This window comes from Mesocricetus auratus, unplaced genomic scaffold, assembly GCF_017639785.1.
Source record: "Mesocricetus auratus isolate SY011 unplaced genomic scaffold, BCM_Maur_2.0 Super-Scaffold_100014, whole genome shotgun sequence".
NCBI lineage: Eukaryota > Metazoa > Chordata > Mammalia > Rodentia > Cricetidae > Mesocricetus > Mesocricetus auratus.
In genome coordinates, this window is record NW_024429197.1 from 29,441,639 (window position 1) to 29,466,237 (window position 24,599).

At 34.0% G+C, this 24,599-nt stretch overlaps 1 protein-coding gene across 2 annotated transcripts in view; it reads right to left on the minus strand.

Annotated features, from left to right (window-relative positions):
* Positions 1-24,599, minus strand: part of Faf1 (Fas associated factor 1) — a 304,225-nt gene that overhangs the window by 182,983 nt on the left and 96,643 nt on the right. For both annotated transcript variants that reach the window (XM_040756971.1, XM_040756970.1), the window contains exon 7: positions 12,117-12,222. In XM_040756971.1, the coding sequence (XP_040612905.1) occupies positions 12,117-12,222 (106 nt within the window). The remainder of the gene's footprint in view (positions 1-12,116; positions 12,223-24,599) is intronic.

Consider the following 24,599-nt stretch of genomic DNA (forward strand, 5'->3'; position numbering starts at 1 on the left):
ATTTCAGAGTAAGTTGCTATTTCTAGTATTTAACACGTAAGTGTTAAAATTTGAACAGGTAGCTAGGCAATGGTGGTCCGCACATTTAATTCCAGCACTCAGGAGGCAGAGGCAGGCAGATTTCTGTGAGTTACAGGATAGCAAGGGCTCTGTTACACAGAAAAACCCTGTCTCGAAGGAAAAAAACAACAAGATTTGAACACCTTCATCCTTTTCAAAATTTAAAGAAATTATAATTATTTTCTGACTTTGATGACAAGGAATCACATAGAATTATCAGGAAACATAGTTTACTAAAAGATGCGTGTGCAGGCACACACAGAAACATTATGGCTATATAGAAGATTTCTTAGAAAAATATTAAACTTTTCAATGACACAAAGTTGCACTTAAAATGTATGTTAGGGCCTGGGAAGATGGTTCAGCAGATATATACTTGGTAGGTGTGAGGACTTGAGTCTGACTCCCAGAGCCTACTCAGTCCATGGCTATAATCCCAGGAATCCCAGGGCAAGACAAGAAGCAGAGATAGAATTCCCAGAAGCTCTTGGGACAGTTTACCTCAACAAGGCAAACTCGAGCAATACGCCATCTTCACTGTATTATGGAAACCTGTGCTTAGTGATTTACAAATAGACTTAAAAAGAATATATAATCTTGGACCACAGGACATTTCAAAATACACACTAGGTTTAGATGTGCAGTCACTGGAGCAGGGTTCAAACAGAGGAGGAATAAAGCAGCTGTTGGTTTGCTTTTTAACATAAGGCCTTCCTACATTGCCCACCTTGACCCAAGTACTAGTACTATAGGTATGCACCATTGCAGCCATAAAAGTGTGTGTGTGTGTGTGTGTGTGTGTGCGTGCATGTGTGTGTGTATGCAGAATATGAAAGTAGAAAAGGGACTATGAAAGATGGAAGAGGTCAATAGGGGGTGGGAGGAACAAGAGCTTAATAAAATACATGTGTCATGAAAATAGAAGGGTAAGTATTTGAGAAGAGGAAGAAAACTAGAGAGAAGATAAAGAATGGGAGTGTCCAAGAAGGTAACCAGTAAGTACAAACTATACTGATATGTGCATATGAAAACATCAAAGTGAAACCCATCCTAATCAAAATTAAAGTTTAAATGTTTTTAAAGCATGCTTATTGCAACATAACATTAATATTCAAAAAGCTTACGTGCCCACAAATATTTACATAATTACTTTTGCAAATGCCTCAGGTAAAAATAATCTCATTGCTTAACAGATTTTTATTTTCTAGTTTAGTTATTGTTTAAGTTCACCTATGCTATGACCATTTCATTAGGAAGCCCTGACATGAAGAGATAAACATTTTACACTTTCCTATTTTAAGGTACAAACAATCTAATAAGGGAAATAAGTGCATAGCAAAATGACAGCAAATGAATGAGGTATACCTGATATATATTAACAAAGAGAGCACTCAGAAAAGAGACATCTAACCTGAATAACACAGAATTAACTACCCAGATTGGATAACTCCCTGGCTCACAAGAATGGTTTCAAATTACTTTTGGGAGTTTCAACAAATCAATTTGTCCCTTCAGTGAACAAAATGTAAGTGAAGTCACTAAAAAGAAAAAAGTTAAAGCAAGTATGACAACCAACTCCAAAACCAATTCCTAGAAACCCAAAATACATTTGGGCAATAAAGAATATGCATCATAAACAAAGACGACTAATATGAAACCAGCATTTGCTTTGAGTTATGCCATGTATACATGCTAACTTATAAACAACATTCATTTTGCAAATACACTTTATATTTTGTTCCATTTCATAAAAAAGTCACATTTAAAATTTACATTAGCATTGAACAGGATTTTTAAGGTATTTTACTATATTTCTGGTACTTCACATCTTAAAGTGACCCAATGCGAATGAATGTACATGTGTGCTATTATAGATAATTTGATGAGAAAACAAAATAAAATGTACTTAATTAGAATTCCCCTTTTACATTGTCACGGATAAAGGGAAACAATACTTAATTGGTAATAAAATGACATAATATATGATAATTATGTGGCATAATAAACATATCTCTTTAGAGGTATGCCTTCAATATGCAAACACAGACATGTAACTATAAGTATTCTTGGTAATGTTTAAAATACTACGGTCAATACCAGCAACAAAGTTTTCATTTAGTATAATCTACAACACTTGCTTTGGAAATGGAGTTTTCATAAAAAATTCAGAGGCCTCATGATCACATAATTAACTATGTTAATTTAAGTGTGATTCTCATGTTACTCCTCCATGGTGCATATGAAACTTTTCTATGATATGAGAAGAAAACAAGTAAGGATCCCCAATTCAAAACTTTATTAACATTTACTAGAATAACTATCTGGTATCAATATGCCACTAAGAATTATGACATTAAATTGATAAAGATTTAACTGTCAAAAAGTAGTGTGTCAAAAAAGGTTTCAATTCATCTAAAATAAAACTGCGGTAAGAAATATATCTCTAACTTTTCTAAATATTTCAAGATAGTCTAGAGGTGCCACCTTGGATTTACTGACCTGTAACAAAAATAGAAAGATAATTATATAAATGAATACACATTAATGCTGTGAAGGTATGATGATTACATATTCAATAGGTCAAGCAGGTATATAAAAATTCCTGGTACATGTTTTTAAAAGCTATAAAAGTTCATCTCCCTCTCTTTTAAGATAGATACTTTGTCTCTTTACAGATCAAGGTGTTCTATTTATTTGCTTATTATTCGTTTTGTTTTTAAAAACTACCTACTATGGTATGAGTTTAGAGAAACAAATAACTGACAAGGGAAATAAATTATTATTTAATAGTCTCCTCATAGACAGTATGAAAATACTTTAGACATAGTCAGTGAAATAGGAAGAAGTCATGGCCCCAATGATTGCTAACAATGTAAAAGAAATTTTATGCATGTAAGAGACTTAAATGTTGTTGTATATTGCCTTCTGACTTCATAAAGCAATTCTGGACTCCTTCTGCATTTTCTCAAGCAGAAGTTACTTAATGCCACATTATCCTCTCAGAAAGCTAAGTCTAATTGTCCTTTGCACAATGTTTGTTCTAGAGGGAAATATATTCACTTAATGCCTGCAGTCATTTCAGAAGCTTCTTCTGGAGTTGGCAAAATCACTTTAAAAAAAAAAAAGATAATTTACCTTTACAACTCCTTGGTTTTAAGTATTACACCTTCAATGATTCAATATTTGTAGACATTTGACATTTTCAATACCACATTTATAGGAAATTATTCATAACCAATGAGTGTAATAGCTATAACCAAAACAGCATGAGAATGTCTTGTCTTAATATACACTGGATACAGCATTTCTGAACACTTCAGGTTAAATGTATGTTGGCATTTTTAAAAATTCAAATTTGTAGTGTGGGTGCAAATCTAATTTGTTTTTCTCTGTCATTCATAGGACTTTCTCTGCATTATCCTTTCCAAAATACCTTCTTTTCTTGTTTCCTTCATCCCTTCCCATCAATGTCCATGTTCAGTATTATTTTTCCAACTGCCCTCCCTCTACCCCCATGCATTAGCTGTAAAATAGATGTAAAGCTTGGTGTACGTCCAAAAATCTTATGATCAAAATACATACTTAGCAAATTGTTTGGCTAAATCTTTCATGTATGATGAAAGATTATTACCACAATTCATTAGCAAATTATAGACTTTGAAATGTAGGCAGACAAATATTTGGCCCTGTATCAATCAATTTGGACCAGCTGGGTAGAAATTCACACAATCCCAGGAAACTTGGGAAGTGGAGTGCTCTTTCATTTTTCATTCACTTGAAACATTAAAGAAAAATTATCATTCTATAAAAATGTCCTCTTTTCAAGAATTCAGTTGAGTGATTTTAGAATGAATTTTATTTTCAGTCAATTACTACTTAAGAGACCAAAAAACTGAACCCTTTCTCCTGCAAATTATTGTGGGGGAATAATAGCTGATGTATATAGAATACTCGAATACTCAACCATTATAATCCACTTTTAAAAGTTCAATATTTAATAAAGGTTGCATTGCCCCTAAATATAGTCAGGATACTTCTATACACACTGAATGGGCCTGGAAAAGTGGTTTTACAGTTATTCACAATAAATAAGAGCATTCCCATTCTTCCTCTGAGCTTCTCTTAGCCTGGTCAAGTGACCTTGTACAAAGATTCTGATTGATCCTACGTCTGTCTGTTTTGGTTAAGCTACAAGGCCACATACAGAGACAGCTGCACTTTAGGAGCAACTTAAAACAAATTTCATCTTAGTGGCATCTAATCCAGTGCTTGGTACAAGATGCATGGAAAAGTCAGTGTCAAAATTAAACAATGACGGCTTTGCAATGAACAGATGCTTTTGCCTTGCAGCTGTAAAACCTCGGAGCAATCCAGTGCTCTACTGTCTGGTCACGCAATGACCACAAAGCAAGGAATACATTTTGTCATTTATACGTTGTTTGCTGTGAGCTTTTAGCTTTTTTTTTCTTTCTTTAAAAAAAAAAAAGAGTGTGGTGTATACTGAGGATAATAAAACTCCAAACTAAGTAACAGAATTTTTCTCAAAGTATATTCATCAGACTGATAATGTTTGAAAAGAATAATTCCTTTACTACATTTTGCTGAGTCATATTAGATGAAAGAAAAATATCATAGCCTGATGTTTTAGGCTTTATCCAAACAATTTTTTATGTGTAATAATAAAAATGGAAGTGATTTTCTACAAGTAGAACTTACCTTAGTCCACCTGTATTTATGAGCATATAATCATTTACCCATCCTTTAATTGTTCATTAATTATTTGGTTCTTCGTTTTTGCATAAGGGTTACCAAAGAATGGGATATCACTTATTGCATGACTGGAGGATACATAAATGTTAAAAGATTTCACATCTTGAGTAATATGGTACTATAGAGGTCCATGATGAAATGTCCAGGTTTTCCCAACCCTAGTAATCATGTATGTGACATTCTAGGAGTAACAGTTTACTACTGAAATATTTTTAATATTGAAAATACTGAATCTAAGACTAACAGTTCAATACTAAAATAAATTATGATTTTGTTTATGTATGTATTTAACCAACCACTGTCTCTAGTAAGTCAGAGACTTGGCCCCACTTAAGCAAATGACTATATATATATGGTCATGATCAAACCACTTCTGTTAGTATAATACCAGTTCTTCACTCTATCTACAATAAAAAAGAAAATAGTTCAGTAACTTTACACTTATTTTAATTTTGTTTCTTTTTTTCCCTTAATCCATTTTTTTTCTTGAAATATTTTCTCCCCAAGGATACTAATTCATTAACACCTTATTGTTTACAAATTTCACTGGATGTTTGTTGGTTGAAGGTTTGGGGGAATTCCCTTTTATCTTTCTCCATTATCCAAATCTAATTTCTATACAAAATCCCAAAGAAATGGCCACAGTAATAAAGTTTACTTTAAGTAGCAAAGAGAATATGCTACCCTCTTCAATTGAAAGTCTGAGAAATAACAATTTTTGTGGTTCTGAAAAGTAAAACAATTTCTGTGGTTAGTTTTACATTTTTATGTTTTATTTTCTAAGCATATAATTAAAACACTTATTAGTATGTCTATTCAAATATAAATTACAGCATTACAAAAGCATTACAAACTTACAAAGACCATAAGGCATTTATAAGTATACTTCTGGTATGATTTTGTAGTCTTTGTTAATAGCTATTATTAGACAGGATTTAAATAAGAATGTCAATAATATGGAGTTAACAAAGATAATCCATTCCACTAAAAATATACTATGAGAAAACAACTGACATGTGTAAGTTTAAAGTTGTTTATGAGGGTATCTCATAAAAAGCAAAAGTAAAAGATATTTATTTTTAAATGTGATCATTTGTATATTACCTACGTATTTGTCATAAGAAAATATTTACAATGGTAACATTCTAAGTTAGAGTATTATAAATGAGTACCTTTAAAGTTACCGAATAACTATAAATTTGAACAAACTACATTTACTAATATTTCATGATGACTATTTAATAGCCTGAATTATAGTAGCAAAACTGTGAATAGATTTTATTTGAAAATACACTTCAGCTTAAGGTTATTAATGGTATGATATTGAGACATACTCAATGCACCTTTATTATGTGTTTTATGCAGCTGTAGAAATTTGTAAAAAATAGTTAACAGTTCCTTTAAGTACATTTTATCATTTTGGTTCACTATACTGACAATGTATTTTAAAAGTATATGTTTTACTCACAAATACATAAATAAATCACAAACCAAAAGCTAACAGATGTGTGACTTCTAATTAGTTATAATAATCTCTGCTTCAATGCCATTAGAATGAGCCTTTCTTTTCTTTTGAAAACCAAAAAAGCTTTCCTTTGAATTTTAAACTGTCAGGGTGCTTCAAAGTCAATGTACAAAATCTGCTTTGATTAAAATTTTAGACATCTACAGTGATAACTTTATGAAAGGAAAATATTAAATTATAATTATCCTAAACAGACACAGTCTTGTGAAACTAACCCTCCATTCATGTTAAAACACAAAGAGTTGAATATAATGAATTTGATTCATCCTCGGACACAAAGCTTCACCACAGTAAACTCAGTCAACTGTTGCTCTTGCGCTTATATTCATGGTGCTTAAATAGCGCACTTTAAAACAAAAAAAAACTCCAATTGGCTTTTCATACATCCACCCTCCCCAAAAATAACGCACTTGAAAAACTCAAATGATATGAAAGGCTTCAAGGCCTCTTTTCTCCCTTTCATACCCTTTTTTTTATTTCTGTTTGCAGTAATCTGCCTTTCTCTTTCTCTTTCTCATTGCTACAGAGCAGGCGAGGAGGCTCAGAGCTTTGAAAAGGGGGCTCTGTGTGTAATGGGTCCACTAGAATTAATTTACTTGCACCAAATCTATTGAGCACAGAAGTCCCCCCCCCCAATCATTTGGAGTCGAACGCAGCCCCCAGCCTTTGTAATTCTAGTAAAGCACTTAAAGTGCACAGTAGGTGTTCATGAGGACCATCTGGTCAAAAGCAAAACAAGCTGCTGATTTTGCCTTTGAATAGAATGAAGCAAGTGTGAATTAGTCTCTTCAATTAGCACTATTACAACCTGTCAAGTGCATATTGTAAAACAGGATTATTACAGTATTGGTCACCAGTGCAATTATTTACTCTCTGCCTTTTCTTGCATATAAAAAAATGTCTTATGTTTATTAGTTTCTGATAACTGAATGTAATTTCTCTTAACTCAGGCATTTCAAAACTATCAACACACAAATCATAGATTATGAATATGCTAGACTAAGATGTAAGGACACGAATATCTTAAGTAACAAAAGCCTGAAGCATTGCCCTTAATTTTTAACAAAATTAATTTTTATTTGAGATACAGAGGAAAATACTTATGTTTTAAAATAACTTTCAAATTATCCTAAAATATTTCTAGGTAAGAAAAAATATTTCCAAATAGCTATACCACAAATATTTCTTAAATTTATTTCCTAAGAGATAAAACAGAAACATAGAAAATCTCAATAAGATAATCACTATTTATTTGCTCTTTTGAAGCAGTATGATTCAACAAACCTGTTTTAAAATGCAGCCTGAAACCAATAAATATATGTACATCATATTCTTTTCTTTAAAGCTGAATAATGGCTTGAATTCATTGTCTGGTTGTTAAAAAGTGTATCTTTCATTCTTAATAAGATGTCATTTTTATATTGTTTTTAATGATATATGCTAATTAAAACTGCTCATTCTAATTGAGCTAATATATGCCATTTATCTTGCAGTAAAAACAAACCACTTAAACTTTTTAATTAAGTACGCACACAACTTAATTTACCCTCTTGCATATGAACATTCTCAGCTACCTCACTGTTTCTTCAGTTCTTGCCACGAGCCTCCCACCCCATACCTGAAAACAAACAAACCCCCCAAAAACGCACCTAATACCTCAAAACATTTAAAGAAAGGACACAACAGTTAAGGAGTTATAATCTATTTACTACTAGAAAAGTGCTCACTAATACAATTTGTGAAGAACTACAAATTTCAAAACAGTTACTGGTCACCAGCCTTAAATAACAGCCCAAAGCACACAACAGTCAAGACAAGAAAACACCAAATAGAACAGACCAAACAAACACACACACACACACACACACACACACACACACACACACACACACACACACACACGCACGCATACGGTTTACATTTTCAGAATCAAAATTAACATCCTGATTTCACAATTATTTGTTAAGAATTGGTATGATTTACTTAAGATTACTTCTTGATAACAATTCTACCTCATTTGGCTTCCCACCTAATCATTAGTCTGTCTAACATGGTGCTGGGAGTGAAATGTACTACTTGCTCCCTGTAAGATACGGCTTTGTAGGCTGTCAATTTTCTCCTTTCATTCCCATTAAGAACTAAATCAACATTAATAAGAACAGTGAGAATTCTGGGGTAAAGTGAAACTTGGAAGAGGATTTAAATAATTCCAATAGCTATTCTTCACACTTCTCACAGTAATAGATAAGTCATACTCCATGATTCTGCACTAAAAAGACTTAAATTTCTTATCTTTGTTATTTCAAGTCAGGTGTATGTTTCTTAAGTTTATATGACACCTATTAAAAAAAAAGTAGATATTTGCCTAACAGAAGCTTCTGCAAATAATAAAGCAGACAACAAAGAATCAGTTTCCAAGAAAAAGTTGGCTTGATTTCAGGGACTTTATATCCTTTTCCACACCTGGGCTTAGGATCTGCAAAGGCAAATCATTCTTTTTTTCCCCTTGTGTTAGTCCACCTCAAGAGCATCTGAAACCACACATTTTTAAATTACTAGAATCTTTACAATCAATTGTTTAAAACTGTGAATTCTCAAGAGTAGAAAACTGATTAAAATAAGATAGGCTTGTTTAAATTTTGAAGGCATTCGGTATTTTAAAGTGTGATCAGTATACAACTTAGAATGCAAATTGATAGAAGGTTGGGCTGTCAAATGTTATAGGAATATTGATAATTTTATGAGGTATTATGTTATCATAAAAAAATAAGGATTTTACCTCTTATAACTACTTTAAAATCTCTCCATTTTAACCATCTTGACCGCTATGTCATCATGTAGCATATTTAAATGGAAAGATTTGAAAAGATCTTAAAACAAAAATGAAATCAAAACCAAACCCCTCACCTGGCATCCAAAGGAAAAAATTAACATATTGTGAAGCAACGGCTGAGAGACAGGATGAGCAAACACTTGTACAACTGTCAGTTTATCGCCACCAACTTGCATGGCCACGTGTTACTTAATTTATTTGAAATTCTAACTGCATCTTAACACTATTCTCTAAATCAGTATTTTCAAAAGTGTATTTTGTTTAATACTTATAATCAGTGTCCATTTCAATCTTAGCCATTTAATAGTTCTGAGTGAAAATACTGTCAAAGCTTTCTTTTAAAAATTAAAAAATTTCAAAATATTAATAATGTTTTTGGCTAGAAAATAAAAATAATTTACTGGAAAAATGATCCTATGTTTTTAATCTATTCCTTTAAACTCTATTGATTACAGAGCCTGAAACTGAAGACAGAGATTAAAATTTAGGATATATAACATCAATAAACTTCTACATCAAAAGCAAAAATACTATTATTAACAAAAAACTACAAATTGTTTCAGGATTATACTTCTCTCTTAGTGCAATTAAACTGATTTATAGTAGCTTAGCAAGAACGAAGGCACTGTGGATCCCACAAGAACACTTTCCTTCCTGAAACAAAACTCAGCACTGGATCCCAGAGGACCAAGGAAAGGCCAGGGAGCTATGCTCAGCCAGTTGCTGCACAGCCTTGCTCAAAGTTACACAAAATAAAGCAACCCAGCAATTTTCATTAGACACAACATTTTTCCTAACAACCAGTGTATCAAAATATTAAATTAATTTTTAAAATTAAAAAAGAAAACAAAGAAAAACTATTACGCAGAAATACATAAGAATATTTGTCATTAAGAATTCTTCTGGAACATTTTTAAGAGATATTTAAAACATGATATTTTCAATGTTTTCAAGTCCTTGACACTTAAAGTGTATTTGATAATCTAAATAATATACCAGAGAACAGTTTCAGCCAACTGTGGCACGCAATGGCACATTTACAGAATCTTAAATTTTCTTTTAATAATTGATGTAGTCATTTTGAATCATTCTGCATAGGATATCAGGTGTGAGCAGATTGCATTAACACTGCTTAAACATTTCAACTTGTCAGTATGGCCAACTCGATTTCGGAAATATTTGCAGTATTTTCCCATCGAAACAGTAATAAAGGCAAAATAAATATATGCCACTACTTTATAATCACCGAACATTAATGAATATTTTATGTCTTTTTAAATCTCCCTGTTTAATTTAAAAGGGTGAAATTAAGTCTCCTCGCTGGAATATGCCAATTATCTGTAAATCAAACAATAACTTGGCCATTATGCTCCTTTTTGTTAATATAAGAGAAGCTAATTTGAAAACACTGAGTGGCATTTTTAGGCTATCAGCTTAATAGAACTTTCTGCCCTCTTGTGGGAGAAAGTGGAAACACACCCAAATTAGTTAAACTAGCAAAGCAGAGGCAGTTTGGGAATGAAAGAAACAGCACACACCACTTTAGCTATTAAAAATTTCATCCAGAAAGAAATGATTCCTATATTTATCCATGTTATATTATGTTTCTCTTCAAATAAAAAATAAATCAACTGTGAAATTTACCTCTTATATTGCTTTATCATTTAACTAGTTATTGTGAAGCTAAATATCCTTAATTAAATGTTCCCATGTGTAATTTAGATTTTATTGTCAAAGATCCTATAATAACTCTAACATATAGCCATATTTCAATTTTAGACCAAAAATGATTTTTCAAAAAATTAAAAGTCTTTATAATATCCGTTATAAAGGCTAAAAATGAAATGGCAATATATAAGCATGAAATTCTAGAAAATTCAAATAAAATAAGTGAATGAATTTGGAAGTCAGAGAAAAGGCTGAATGTTAATCTTTACTTGATTAATGGATAAAATAAACAAATAAAGGAGTTCTTTGTGACAAATTCAAAAGATAAAATTCATTAATCAAACATGGAAAAAAGGAAACTTAGCAGTCTAGTCATTACCAAAACATTTTTTATAATTCTGAAAATTGGCTTGTATTATTAATGATATTAAACAATATGGTCTTAAATTTCAACGTAGCAATCAAGATTTGGCATGATCTAGTCTTTTAAAATCCAGGAATAAAATAACAAGTGGAGTAAGTTTCATACATTATGAAGGTTAATATGAAATAAGTCCCTATTCTAATGTTGCTAAGCATGAATGTCCTATCAAAGCCTCCAACAATGCTCAACCCCTAAGGAGAGAAAGCATTGGCCTTTAGATGGGCGGGGCCAAAGACCTATCAAGAGGTGTCTTTCTCCCATAAGTACCTTTTTTCTCTCACTTGTTTTGAAACAGTGACTCTCTTTGAACACACTGAGTAAAATATAGACAGTATTAGCAGACTCTTTCCAGATAGTCTGAGCTAAATGACAGTCTCCACTTCTTATGAATACTGCCCAAGCTAGAATTGAGCTGCTTAAGAAAAGCCTCCTCAAATTTCTGTTTAAAACAGAAGAATATAATAAAAATGCATGACACATTTGAGAGTGACCTTTCAAATAAAATAGAAACCCTCAAACAATGAATGCTGTCAAAAATCTCCACGTTAATATTTTGAATAATTACAATAAGACCATGAAATATTCTGTATAATAATGGACTGTTTGTAAGCAGTGTGTTTTAAGAATGATCAAGAGCTCCCACTTACAACATTTGTATTTCTAGGTCAAGTCATTTAGTGTTTCTACAGTAATCGTTGCTATTCCAGTTAATTAAAATTAAAAACCCAATAATGAAGCATAAAGAGTTTCTACCAGAACAGATCAGCCCTCTCTGACAGGGTCGACTTTAGCTATAATGAGCTACCTTTACCCCTCAGCTGTGAGACATAACTCACCTCTTGAATGGTACTGCTTCCTGAGAAGTTCAGGTTGTACTCCCGCTGGACTTCTCGGTGGGTGATGATCAGCATGAAGTTTTGATTTAATGACTCCTGCAGGGCACTGAAAGGGTTGAAAGAAAAACAAGGAACTCAGTGATGAACAAGTTCTAGCTTGCTTCACAGCTAGCTGCAAAAACCCCAGGAGTACCCAAACCTCCACATAGGCATGTCCGGGCCCAATGTTATCATCTTCTCAGCTCCTAAAGGCAAGAGAGCATGCTGAGAACAACCAAGGGGAGCTAACCTGTTAACTCCTTCTCTACCAGGGTGTTTTCAAATTTTTATTGTAAATACTTCATTTCAAATACTACATACTTTCTAAACTGTTGTCTATTTTCTTATTCCTCCAAAGGAACCAACTGTCTAATTGCCAATGATATTAATACCTATTAAAATATTTATTCAAATATATTGAAACACTGATCCAATTCTAATGAAACAGCAGTCTAGAAGAGAGCCATAACACTATTGCTTACACTAAAAAATGCTGTATAAAAATAGAATATATGTTTTCAGCAAAAATTCATGATAGTGAAATCTACAGAATTGTAACTGCTATACCAAAATTCTGTTTCTTAAGGATTTTGTTGTTGTTGCTGTTTCCTTTTTTTATTTAAATTAGAAACAAGTTTGTTTTACATGTCAATCCCAGTTCCCTCAAGCTCCCCTCCTCCCCTGCCCCCCCCACCAAACCCCTATGACATCCCCTTTCTGTTCCCCAGAGAGGGTGAGGTCTTCCATGGGGGATCTTCAAAGTCTGTCATATCATTTGGAGCAGGGCCTAGGCCCTCCCCCGGTATGTCTAGGCTAAGAGAGTATCCCTCTATGTGCAATGGGCTCCCAAAGTCCATTCGTATACTAGGGATAAATACTGATCCACTGCCAGAGGCAACATAGATTGCCCAGGCCTCACAACTGACACCCACAATCAGGGGTCTAGGTCAGTCCTAGGTGCTGGTTTCCCAGCTATCAGTCTGGAGTCCATGAGCTCCCCCTTGTTCAGGTCAGCTGTTTCTGTGGTACACCAAAATTCTTTCAAAATAACTGTGCTTTCACTTAGGATTCAGCTATATAAAATTCAGTTCAAAGCAACACTTTAAAAATCCTATAGCAAAGTGCCCAAATGTTAAAAAAGTATAAAAAACCCAAAAATATATGTAATCAGCCACATAAATTAAGAAATATAAGTCTTGATTCTATTTTATGTGACTATTAAGAAAGATGATCATCAATAACTTAATGAAAATCTATTGCTATTATCTTCAAATCATCTGCATGGCAGGTCCAGGGTTTAATTTGCTATAGCTATAGCCTCAGAAAATATTCTGAGTGTGCTACATAGCTCTAGCCTACTTGGCTCCTCTTTTGACGATCTGGAACAACGTGCTAATAAACACACATAGAATAAAGATAAGAATTAGACATTTAATCTGCCCACCCTATTGTCTGCCAGAGTTCATAGGTTATTAACAGACAAAAAAAATACAAAGGAAGCATATATAAAATATTATTAATAAATTTTAAAAACTTAAACCACACTAAAATACAAGTTTCTTGAGGCAAGGACATTTGTTATTACATCTTTAACACCTAAGCAAAATACCTGGTACACTGCAGATATTCACTTAGTAATAAACACATTTCCACAAGGTAAGAGACATATTCACCTCTGTCTTTCACACAAGGTCACACAACTATCATTCTAGTTAAAGAATTATTTATTTATTTATTTATTCTTAAAGCATAAAGCAGCATAGATCAATGCCTTGCAAAGGAACTCAATCTAAATAAAAATACAAGTTCTCTGAAAACCTCAGTCTAATAAGGATACATACACATCAATGCCAATAGAACTGAAATAAAAGTTCCATACAAACTGAAACAAATGTGCTTAACTCTGTCTTTGGTCAAAGGTAAAAGTGTCCATGAGGAGAAAAAATAATCCACACCAAGACACATACAGTTGAAATTCATTAGAATCTTAGAACCAAACACTCTGAATACACAACTGGGGAGGGAGGAAACACAACTTTGACAGAGTTTGTTGTATACCAATCTATAGTCAAAACACTCTAGTTCTAGAGAAATAATGTGAAAACAAAACAAAACATGGCCCTTGTTTCAGTGAAACTTACATGTCTGGTAAATGGGACAAAATTTGAGTACATGCATAAGTAATCTTGGAGAATGCTATGTACGATGAAGAAAGTAAAACAGATTATAAGATACAAGATAACAGAGGGTCAGGGTAATCCAGGAAGCAGAACAGCTCAGAAAACCATTTCCTAGGAAAAGACTGAGGTTACCATAATACAAAGACAATTAGCAAAGGTCCAGTCACTTAGGTTCTCACAGCAACTGCACAGGAAAGTCACTGGAGGGTTTAAAGAAGGATATGTTAAGAGCTGACTTCTATTTCCATCTTTGCAAGATTTCTCTGTGTGCTCTAACTATGAACAGAAAGACTAGAGATGGAGGAGATGAGGGATAGATTAAAATCACAAAAGAAGTGAGGAAAGGAAGGAGAATATTAAGAATATTAAATACAGAATACAGGTTAGATGGACAATTTACTGATGGGGGACAAGAGAAAAGTACAACCCTAAGATTTTTAGTCTGAGCAAACACAAGGATGGAATTTTATTTAACAAAGACAAATGGGTAGGGAAATTGAGAGTAAAGTTTTAGATGAATTAAGCTTGACTGTATGTTAGACACACAAAAAGAAATTCCAATGTTACATACAATACAGCTGAATATAAACACCAAAGCCAGGTAAAAGGTGAACTCAGGACTTGGATGGTAGAGGAAGGAATACAGAGTCATCCTCAGTTATAAGGCAAGTTTGAGGCCAGCCTGGGCCATGTGTAGCTCCATCTACTTTCAGAAAACAAAAGAAAAACTAAAAGACAACAAACACACAAAACAGCCAATTAAGAGATATAAGAGCAAAAGTGTCAAAAGCATGCAGGCATATGAATCATGTGAGGAAAGAAGTTATTAAGAGAAAAACAGATCAAGATGGAACCCTAGAACATTCCCAAATGTGAAACAAAGCAAAGGGGAGTCAGTTTAAAGAAGATTATTGGTAAAGAGAAAAATCAATGAAGACCAGAATAAAACAACAACAAATAAAATAACTGTTTCAAGCGGAAGAGTGGCTTCAATCATTCTGAAGCCGAGGCAGTGGTACACAAAGACCAGGAGAAGAAGCCATGTGCTGCAACCTCAAAAGGCTCTGTGTGATTATAATAAGGGTTAGAGAGAAGTATGACAAGTGTACAACAGCCCTCCCTTGAGCCCAGGGGCAGAAGCAAGGGAGATAGACATGTCAATTCGTGAAGCCCTTTCCTTACACCAGGACCAGGCACAGCCTCCCAAGAATGTTGCAGCCCAGGACAAAAGCCCAGAGATCCACCAGTGTGATCCAAGCAAGTCACTGTCCACACACAGAGCAGACTTCAGAAAAAAAAAAAAAACACCTCATATTTAGGATTTCCCTTAACCTACTCCTGAGACAAGGTGTTAAAGTTTGAATCTGAGACATAAACACAAAGACACCTGTGTTCAGCCAGGCGGTGGTGGCAGAGGCAGGGGAATCTCTTTAAGTTCAAGACCAGTCTGGTCTACAGAGCTAGTTCCAGGACATGCAGAGCTGTTGCACAAAGAAACCCTGCCTCAAAAAAAACCAAAAACAAGACACCTGAGTTCAAGACTTGGTGGCCAGGAAGCAGCACTTAGGATAATTGAAACTTTTAGGATGTGGGGCCTATTTCCAGAAAGCAAGTTATGGTCATATAGAAGGCCTGCCCTTAAAGAGGACAAAGGGATCCTGGCTTCTCTTCCTCTCCCTCTCTCTCCTCCCACCGATCCCCAACCCCCTACTGCCTTGCCAGAGTAACAGGGTCAAACATGCATGAACTACAACTTCTAAAACTATGAGTCAAACAAAAAAAGACAGAGAGACCAGGCCATGACGGTGCACACTTTTAATCCCAGCATTTAGGAGGCAGAGGCAGGTGGATCTCTGTGAGTTCCAAGGTAGCCAGGACAGCCATGGCTACATAGAAAAATCCTGTCTGAAAAAAACATTTTTCAAAAAAGGAGGAAGGCGGGGAGGAGGAGAAGGAAGGATATATTTTGGAAGACTACAAAAGCTAGGCTAAGGAACTCAGAATTCCAAAATCTTTACTATTTTATATGGAGAAATGAATACAGAAATATGTATACTTTTATGGTTGTGTTTATACAATTTCTTAGATCTGCTTCTTTGTTTCGCTAACAGACTTGGACAATAACTTTGAAGACAAGTCTGACAGGACCAGCACCAACTTCCATACTATTGAGAAGAAAACCATTTAGTCGTCAGTCATGTAACTTCTGGGTAGCTGTGAGATGAAACATATACACACAGACACAAGCCTGAAACTACTGGGGAATTAGGGAGCAGGGTCTTCACTTCTGCTCTACCAAGGCTAGCTGTCTGACCAGGCCAAGTTAATCATTCTTTCAGCAGTACATGGAGACTGCTTAGTATCTAAGTCCTATCTTAGATACCTGGCTGTAAATACTCAGTTTCCTCTTCTGAAAAGAAGATAAATTCTTCCTTTATACAACTATAAATATTAAACTTTAAAGAGCCAAGAGTGGATTTATACTGCATAAGTTATGAGGTGACATATTATAAAACTGAAAATAGAACAGAGATGGTCAGACTTTAAAATCTCACAGTGATAGTGTAACACCAACAGAAAGATCTACAGCAGCAAGTGTTTTTGAAGCAATTATTCTTCATGATTTATGAGTTTGTACAGGGAAAAACCTTTTTTGCTGGGGATGGAGAGATAACCCAGAGAGAGGGAGGGAGGGAGGGAGGGAGGGAGGGAGGGAGGGAGGGAGGGAGGGAGGGAGGGAGGGAGGGAGGGAGGGAGGGAGGGAGGGAGACAGAGGTTTCATTTAGGAACATTTATGCACAAATACCCATATGTATGTAACAATAATAAAAAGGAAGCCATGAACTTGAAAGAGTGAAAAAGAGGTATATGGAGGGTTTGGTGGGAGGACAGGTCAAGGGGAATCAATTAATTATATTATAATCTCAAGCAATAATTTTAAAATATAATTAATTTATAGAGGAATGTGTGTACCATGGCACACACATCAAGGCCAGAGGACAATCAGGAGAATTTGGCTCTTTCCTTCCACCATGTAAGTCCATGGATTAAGCTCAGGTACTCATGCTTATCAAGTGCTTTACCTACTAAGTTACCTCACCAGCCTTCAAGCAGGCAAACTTTTCAAAGACAGTACACATGTAAGCTCAATGAAAGAAATGTATTTACATGAATATAACATATATTCCCTCTTTGTTGTGTTTCTCCATTGTGATTTTTCTTTCAATTGGGCTATACTTCTCAACAAAGACATGTTTCAGTTTCTACAAGCAAGCAAACTGTAATCAGAATGATCAAGATTTCTCTGAGGTAATGACTATTTGCAACAAATCAAAATAAAATAAGAGTAAAATTAAATAAGAGCCAATCATATTAAACACCTAATAGGCAAAGTAATAAACAATTTAAATATATCCTATCCTAATTATTTAAGGCAGTCATTAACTTTTCTTTAAGAGCCAGCATCACTATGTTATCCGGGTTAGGTTCCAAACTCCTAGGCTCAAATGATCCCTGTCTCTGCTATCTTAATAGAATAAGTAACTGCACCCGACTACTTTAATTTTAATACCATGGGGAAGAGAGAGGTATATAAGAGGAAATTCTAAAAACAAGGTAACCAATTCCCAAAAAATCTAGGTATAACTAAACATCATTATCTAAGCTAGTAATAATGTATAGAAATAAATATCTCAAAACATCTTTACTATTCTTGGACCACAACTCTCCAACTTCTTCTTTCAACACTAAGTTACACCTGGAATGTGTTCATTCCAGTATAGCTACACTCAAGGGAAACAAAGTCACATGTTTACAAATGCCAATATCATGTTAATGCACTGGCTTAATTTAAACATTTTCTCCTTCACCTTATTTTTCAAGAAGAAAATTATGTAAAATTAGATTTTAGTACTCAAACTCCTATAATAAATCTGAAGCTCCAATATAGGCATTTTATACATATAAACACAGAATGTCATATCTTAGTGTTAATTACTGATAAAACTAAAAAGAGTTAAAAAATAAAGGTAGTCCTCACCATCTTGCTAATTTATTTCACATTCAGAGAGCATGTCAGCAAGTCATGAATATGTTCATGGGTACTTAAATATAAATAGTGATTTTTCAAGGTAAATTAAAGGACTAATTTTAATATAGAAATAGCATTTGAGGACCAGTGAGATGGTTCAGCAAGTAAAGGTACTTACCGCCAACTCTGACAATTCTGAATTTGATTCCCCAAACCGCTGACCACCACATGGATGAGCTATGTTTTACACGCACAGATCACATGCATGCTTGCACATAGACATGGGAAAAATTATTATATATTTCTGCTCTCAAAACAAAACACCATTTGATCACCAGACTGCTACAGAGCAGTTATTAATAGCTAAAGAATAAAAAAGAATGACTTCTTTTCTACCAGTTAGTAACAATGCCATGTCATAAGGTGGCATTAGCAGCCACCACGCTGTCAATCAAGAATAGTAACAACAATCAAGGGATCCTCTCAGTAATTCCTTCAGTTCAAAATCCCCTCTGAAAATCCTCAATATGCACAAGTTTCAGTTATTCTAAATCATAGCCTGCCTATCAAGAATGGAAAGATCAATAGGAAGCACTCACTGTTTTAAGTTATAAATTCAGCAAAATCAAACAAATTAGAGAAAAGCAATTCACTCATAAATTTCAGGGCTTTTAGAATTGAATATTCATGTCCTCCCCCAAAGTCATGTTGAAACTCATAGAATGACATATAGTATTCGAAGATGGGTGTTTTTTGACATAATTATATTTAAATGAAGCTATGAGAGTTCCATGATTGGGTTAGCATTCTCACAAGACAACTGAGAAAGTGGAGCTCTATTTCTCTTCTAACATGAAGATTTTGCAAAAAAAAAAAAAAAAAAAAAAAAAAAAGGCAGTCAAGGCTGGATGAATCTCTCACTAGGAAGTGAGTCTGTTGGTGCCTTTATCTTAGACTTCTCCTAACCTCCATGAAGAAGAAAAGTACACGTAGGGGTGAGCCTACAATACTGTCCACGCCAGCTAAGGATATAAAAGGAAAAGGGAAAGCAAAACTCGCTCTCTCTTGGAAGCCTGCCTCGCTTCTCATCTTCCCAGCTTGTGTGTAAGTTTTATCCGGTTAATAAATATATTAGTTTATCCATTGCACTGACTACCTCGTCAGCTACATGCCTGAGTTTAAGCCAACCAGTATAGCACATTCTGTGACAACAACCTAACTGATGAGATAAAGTCTTTTACAGTTTCTGCATGTAGAAAAAAAAATCTGTCATTAGTTTAATTTAGATTTTTAAACTGGCTATTTGAAATCTAAGAATTGAAATTTTATAGTATAGAAATTAAATTACCTTAATAAAGTTTAGCCATTTATTAGTTGTCGATCTCAATGTCTGTGCTACTGGGCTCCTATACCAATTTGTTCAAGGGTACCTACCACTTTCTCTTCTAAGACATGGATCTATCCACATTCTTCTACATGTCAGCATCCAGTTATGCCAGCACCATTTGGTGAAGATGCTTTCTTTCTTCCACTGTATAGTTTTAGCTTCTTTGTCAAAGATCAAGTGTTCATAGGTGTGTGGGTTAATATCAGGGTCTTCAATCGATTCCATTGGTCTACCTATTTTTTGTGTTAATACCAAGTTGTTTTTATTACTATAGCTCTATAGTAGAGTTTGAAGTCAGGGATGCCGATGCCTCCTGAAGTTCCTTTGTTGTACAGGGTTGTTTTGGCTATCCTGGGTCTTTTGATTTTTCCATATAAAGTTTGAGAATTGTCCTTTCAAGGTCTGTGAAGAATTGTGCTGAGACTTTGATAGGAAATGTATTGAATCTGCAGATTGCTTTTGGTAAGATTGATATTTTTACTCTATTGATCCTACCTATCCAAGAGCATGAAAGATCTTTCCATTTTCTGATATCTTAGTTAATTTCTTTCTTTAATGACTCAAAGTTCTTGTCATACAAGTTGTTCACCTGTTTAGTTAGAGTTACCCCAAGATATTTTATGTTGTTTGTGGCTATTGTAAAGGGTAATGTTTCTCTGGGTTTTTTTCTCAGTCCCTTTATTGTCTATATACAGCAGGGCTAGTGATTTTGTATGTACTCACTCATATATGGATTCTAGACATAATGAAAAGAATTACCAGCCTACAATCCACACCTCCAGAGAAGCTAGGAAACAATGAAGACTATAAGAGAGACATACATGGTCTCCCAATGAAGCAGAAAGGGACTAGAGCTTCTAAACAAGTGGAGAGTATGGGGGGGGGAATGAGGGGAGAAGAAGAGGAGAGGGGAGGAGAACATGAGGGATCAGGAAGATTGAGTGGCGAGAGGTATAGAAGAGAGCAAGACAAGAGACACATCAATAGAGGGAGCCACTATAGATTTAAATAGAAATCTGGCACTAGGTAATTGTACAGAGATCCACAAGATGGCCCCAACTAACACCCTAAGCAATAGTGGAGGGGCTACCTTAAATGCCATCCTAGAGCCCTCATTCAGTAGTTTATGGAAGCAGAAGCAGAGACCAACAGTCAATCACTGAGCTGATTTCCTGGAATTGAACAAGTCCATTGGGACTCATGAACCCAATCTGACAGGTGTTAGGAGCACTGGGCAGTCTACGGGGCCTCTGACAGAGGAACCAGGATGTATCCCTAGTGCATGAACGGACTTCAGGAGCCCATTTCCCATTAGGCTTTTAGCCTAAATATACAGGGGAGGGCCTAGGCCCTGCCCCAAATGATTTGACAGATTTTAATGATTCCCTCATGAAGGCCTCACCCTCCCTAGGGAGTGGATGGAGGAAGGGATGGGGAGGTCATTAGGGGGTATGGGAAGATGGGAGTGAGAGGGAACTAGGATCAATATGTAAAATAAGACCGTTACTAATTTAAATAAAATTTATATATATAAATATTTATAAATAACTAAATAAGAATAAAATAAAGTTTAACCATATTATGAGTGCTTATGTAATGTGGTAGCCACATTTTTTCAACTAAATGTGCCCACAAAAAAATACAATATACTTTTAACCAGTCTAAATGGAAATTGGGAGTTGTTTGTTGCCATTTCTACTTAAAAACTCTATGTCTAATGACAACAATATAGTCAGTAAGAAAAGTATACTTTTTACATTAATTATGTATTAAAAACAATATAGACACTGAAAGTTCTGTTGTGTTTACAGGGTATATCTTTTCTTCAGCTGGATATTTAAAAATACATGTATCTACATAAAATAGGATCATTACATCCATTTTCTTCAGATTTTGTTTTTTTAGGCATTGTCTAATGACTAAAGCAGGAATAGTAACTTATTTAATTTGCCATGCATTTTTATAATAAAATGTTTATCATTTTATATAAATATAATTTGTATCTTTCCAAACATTAAGATTTTTCTTTTGTCTCTTTTTACTATTTTGTGGGCTACAATTATCTTGTTTTCCTTTGAGATACGTCAGATTTAGAATTGATAAGCAAAACACATGGTAATTTAAATTTCCATTCTAAACTTAAGAGTCATATGAGCTCTTGTCAACAAAAGACCAAATTTACTATAATTATGGATTATTTACACTAAAACAAAATAAGAAATCAATATGTAAATGTAATGTTTGTTGTAGCTAATGCAGCCAGCAATGACAGATTAGGTTCAAATAGCAATCAGTTTGAAAATCTGGCACATATGTAAATGAGCTAAGGCCTTGATGTTTACATATGATTGTATTTCATTGAGGATTTTAAAATTGTCTTGGGAACAGCATAAAAAATAAAATGTTAATCTTACCACTATAAATATGATTTAAGCTATTACCATAACCAAAACTAGGTTTTGCTTCTGTCCAGCTAAACTAACATGATACTAATAATTCTGAGCTGAAGATTACATCATTCTTAATTAACACTCTGCTACAGTTGTTAACATCCTCCAAGACACCATGTTATCATCACAAGTTCTGTAACAATCTTAAAACCATGTTTAACAAAGGTTGGCCTCTTAGTCTGCAGCTACTTTTAATTGCTTTCTTTGCTGGCAATTAAATATGTCTAGATAAACAAACATTTCATTTTACATAATTCCTAATAACATTTTTCAAGATAATTTCAAGGTGGCCTTATGCCTATAATTACTGTTTATCAATACAATGATATATTGGACTCAACAAAATGTCTTAACCAAAGAATACAAGATTAATCAAAACATGGTAATTAGTGATGATATTGATATATTGTGATCTACATTAAGTAGAAAATAGCAAAACTGTATAACTATAATTCCACTCATTGAGGAAAAATGCAAAAAAAAAAAACCAGCATGTATTTGCAATGTATTGATTTTCTTTCTTTGTGAATCAGTGAGCAGCTTTCTGGCTGTCCATTAACTAAGTTCCCGTCATAAGGAAACCTGCAGCTCCTTTTCAAAGTGTGATGCTAACAAGCAAATCTCAGTAGTCACCAAACTATCAATAGGCAGTAAACTGACTAAATGGATTTGGTACTTCACTCCAATTAGATGTGCTGGGATCACCATTGATGCTTTAATTGGGGACAGATTTCTTTTATCATCCAGAATGTCATCTTCTTAAAATGAGCCACTTTTAAAAGACTTCTTATTAAAAACATTTACCAGTCCAGTACTTTAAAATCTTACTTTAAAAAGTCTAATAATCATGTTGATTAAAATTAAACTTAAGTTGACTAGGAATCACAATTTATTCTTTAAGAATGACAAGTTACTTTAAGAATCACGTCAAATCATGCATAGTTCTGCCTGTAACACTAGTTTCTTAAAATATTTTTGGAAATAAATATCATTTTTGAAAGCAAAGGTCTAGGAATGTGGCCAATTGGACCATGATTCTTTAAAACTGGCATTTTTGTCTATTTTCTTAAGTATTTCATACTTGTTTGACTGAGTTGCTCAAGTCTTCCTTAGTGTACAAAAATCAGTAAATAAATTTGATAGACAACTATGACTAGTCTAATTTTCTTTGCAATTTTGTCAAATTTTGCTGACTTGAACATACAAATCTATTATGATTGTATATTCTTGGAAAATAGCTCCTCAGTGTTATTTGCCTTAAAACGAAGCTTAAAACTACTAACATAATTATACTACATTCTCTTTGGTAATAGTAGCCTGGCATAATTTCATTCTCCTTTGTTTTCTATTTTCTCTGCTATTATCTTACAAGAATTTTTAAAGATCCAAATTCAGAATTTCTGTCTTGGCTTTTTGGTTTGTTGCTGCTCTTTTGTTGCTATGAAGTCTTACTATGTAGCTCTAGCTGACAAAAATGAGCTAAGTTGCTTCTAACACCATGGACTAAGAAGACTGCAAGCATACACTACCACATCTCGTCAGGGCATCTGCTTTTAAACAAGAAACTTAATTCTATCTTATTTATAGATGTTGTTAATATACTTGATTGTTCTGCCATTGCATGTTTTTTTCCTATTGTTGTTTTCCTATACTTCTTTTTAAATTACTAACTACTGATACATTAAGGTTTTTTTCCTAGACAAATTTAGGTTACTTTCTTTTGTGTTTACTACCATTAGTTGTGATAGTGAAACCCATGCTTGTGTTTTTTAAAGAAGAACTAAAGATAATCAGAATATCTACAATCTTCTTTAAAGAAGAAAGCACAATGTCATATCTCTGTCCTCATCTCCTTTCACTCCAGGTTCCTCAGTGCAAAAGGTGGGTAAAAATCCACTCATGGTTTACTATAATGATTTAAGAAAAATAATGTGTGCAAAGGGCTTGGCAGAATGCCAGTCTTCATGAATGACAATTATTTTGTCACTATCACTTATCAAATACTTCACATTTTATTGATATCCTTTTTCTCCTTTGAGTAATATAATATATATCCTTATTCTCCTTTGAATTTTTATTTCAGTATTTTTCATTTATCATTGCTACTATAACTATGAATATCCAGAACTCAGAAATATTCTCCATTTGGCACCAATAGGCTCTCTACCTTTCCTACTGCCTCTAAGCCTGCTAGCTATCTTGATTTCAATACTTTATCCTGTCTCCCTACTCAGAACTGACCCTTGGAATTACCCTTAGAATTCAAATGCAGAAGGCCTAAACTCCAATTTGATGCTATCTGAATTATGGTCTTAAGGAGGTAATTCAGGTCATAAGGTTGAATCCTTAATCCAATGTGACTGGTGATGTTATAAGAAGAAAGGAACAAAGAGTTCA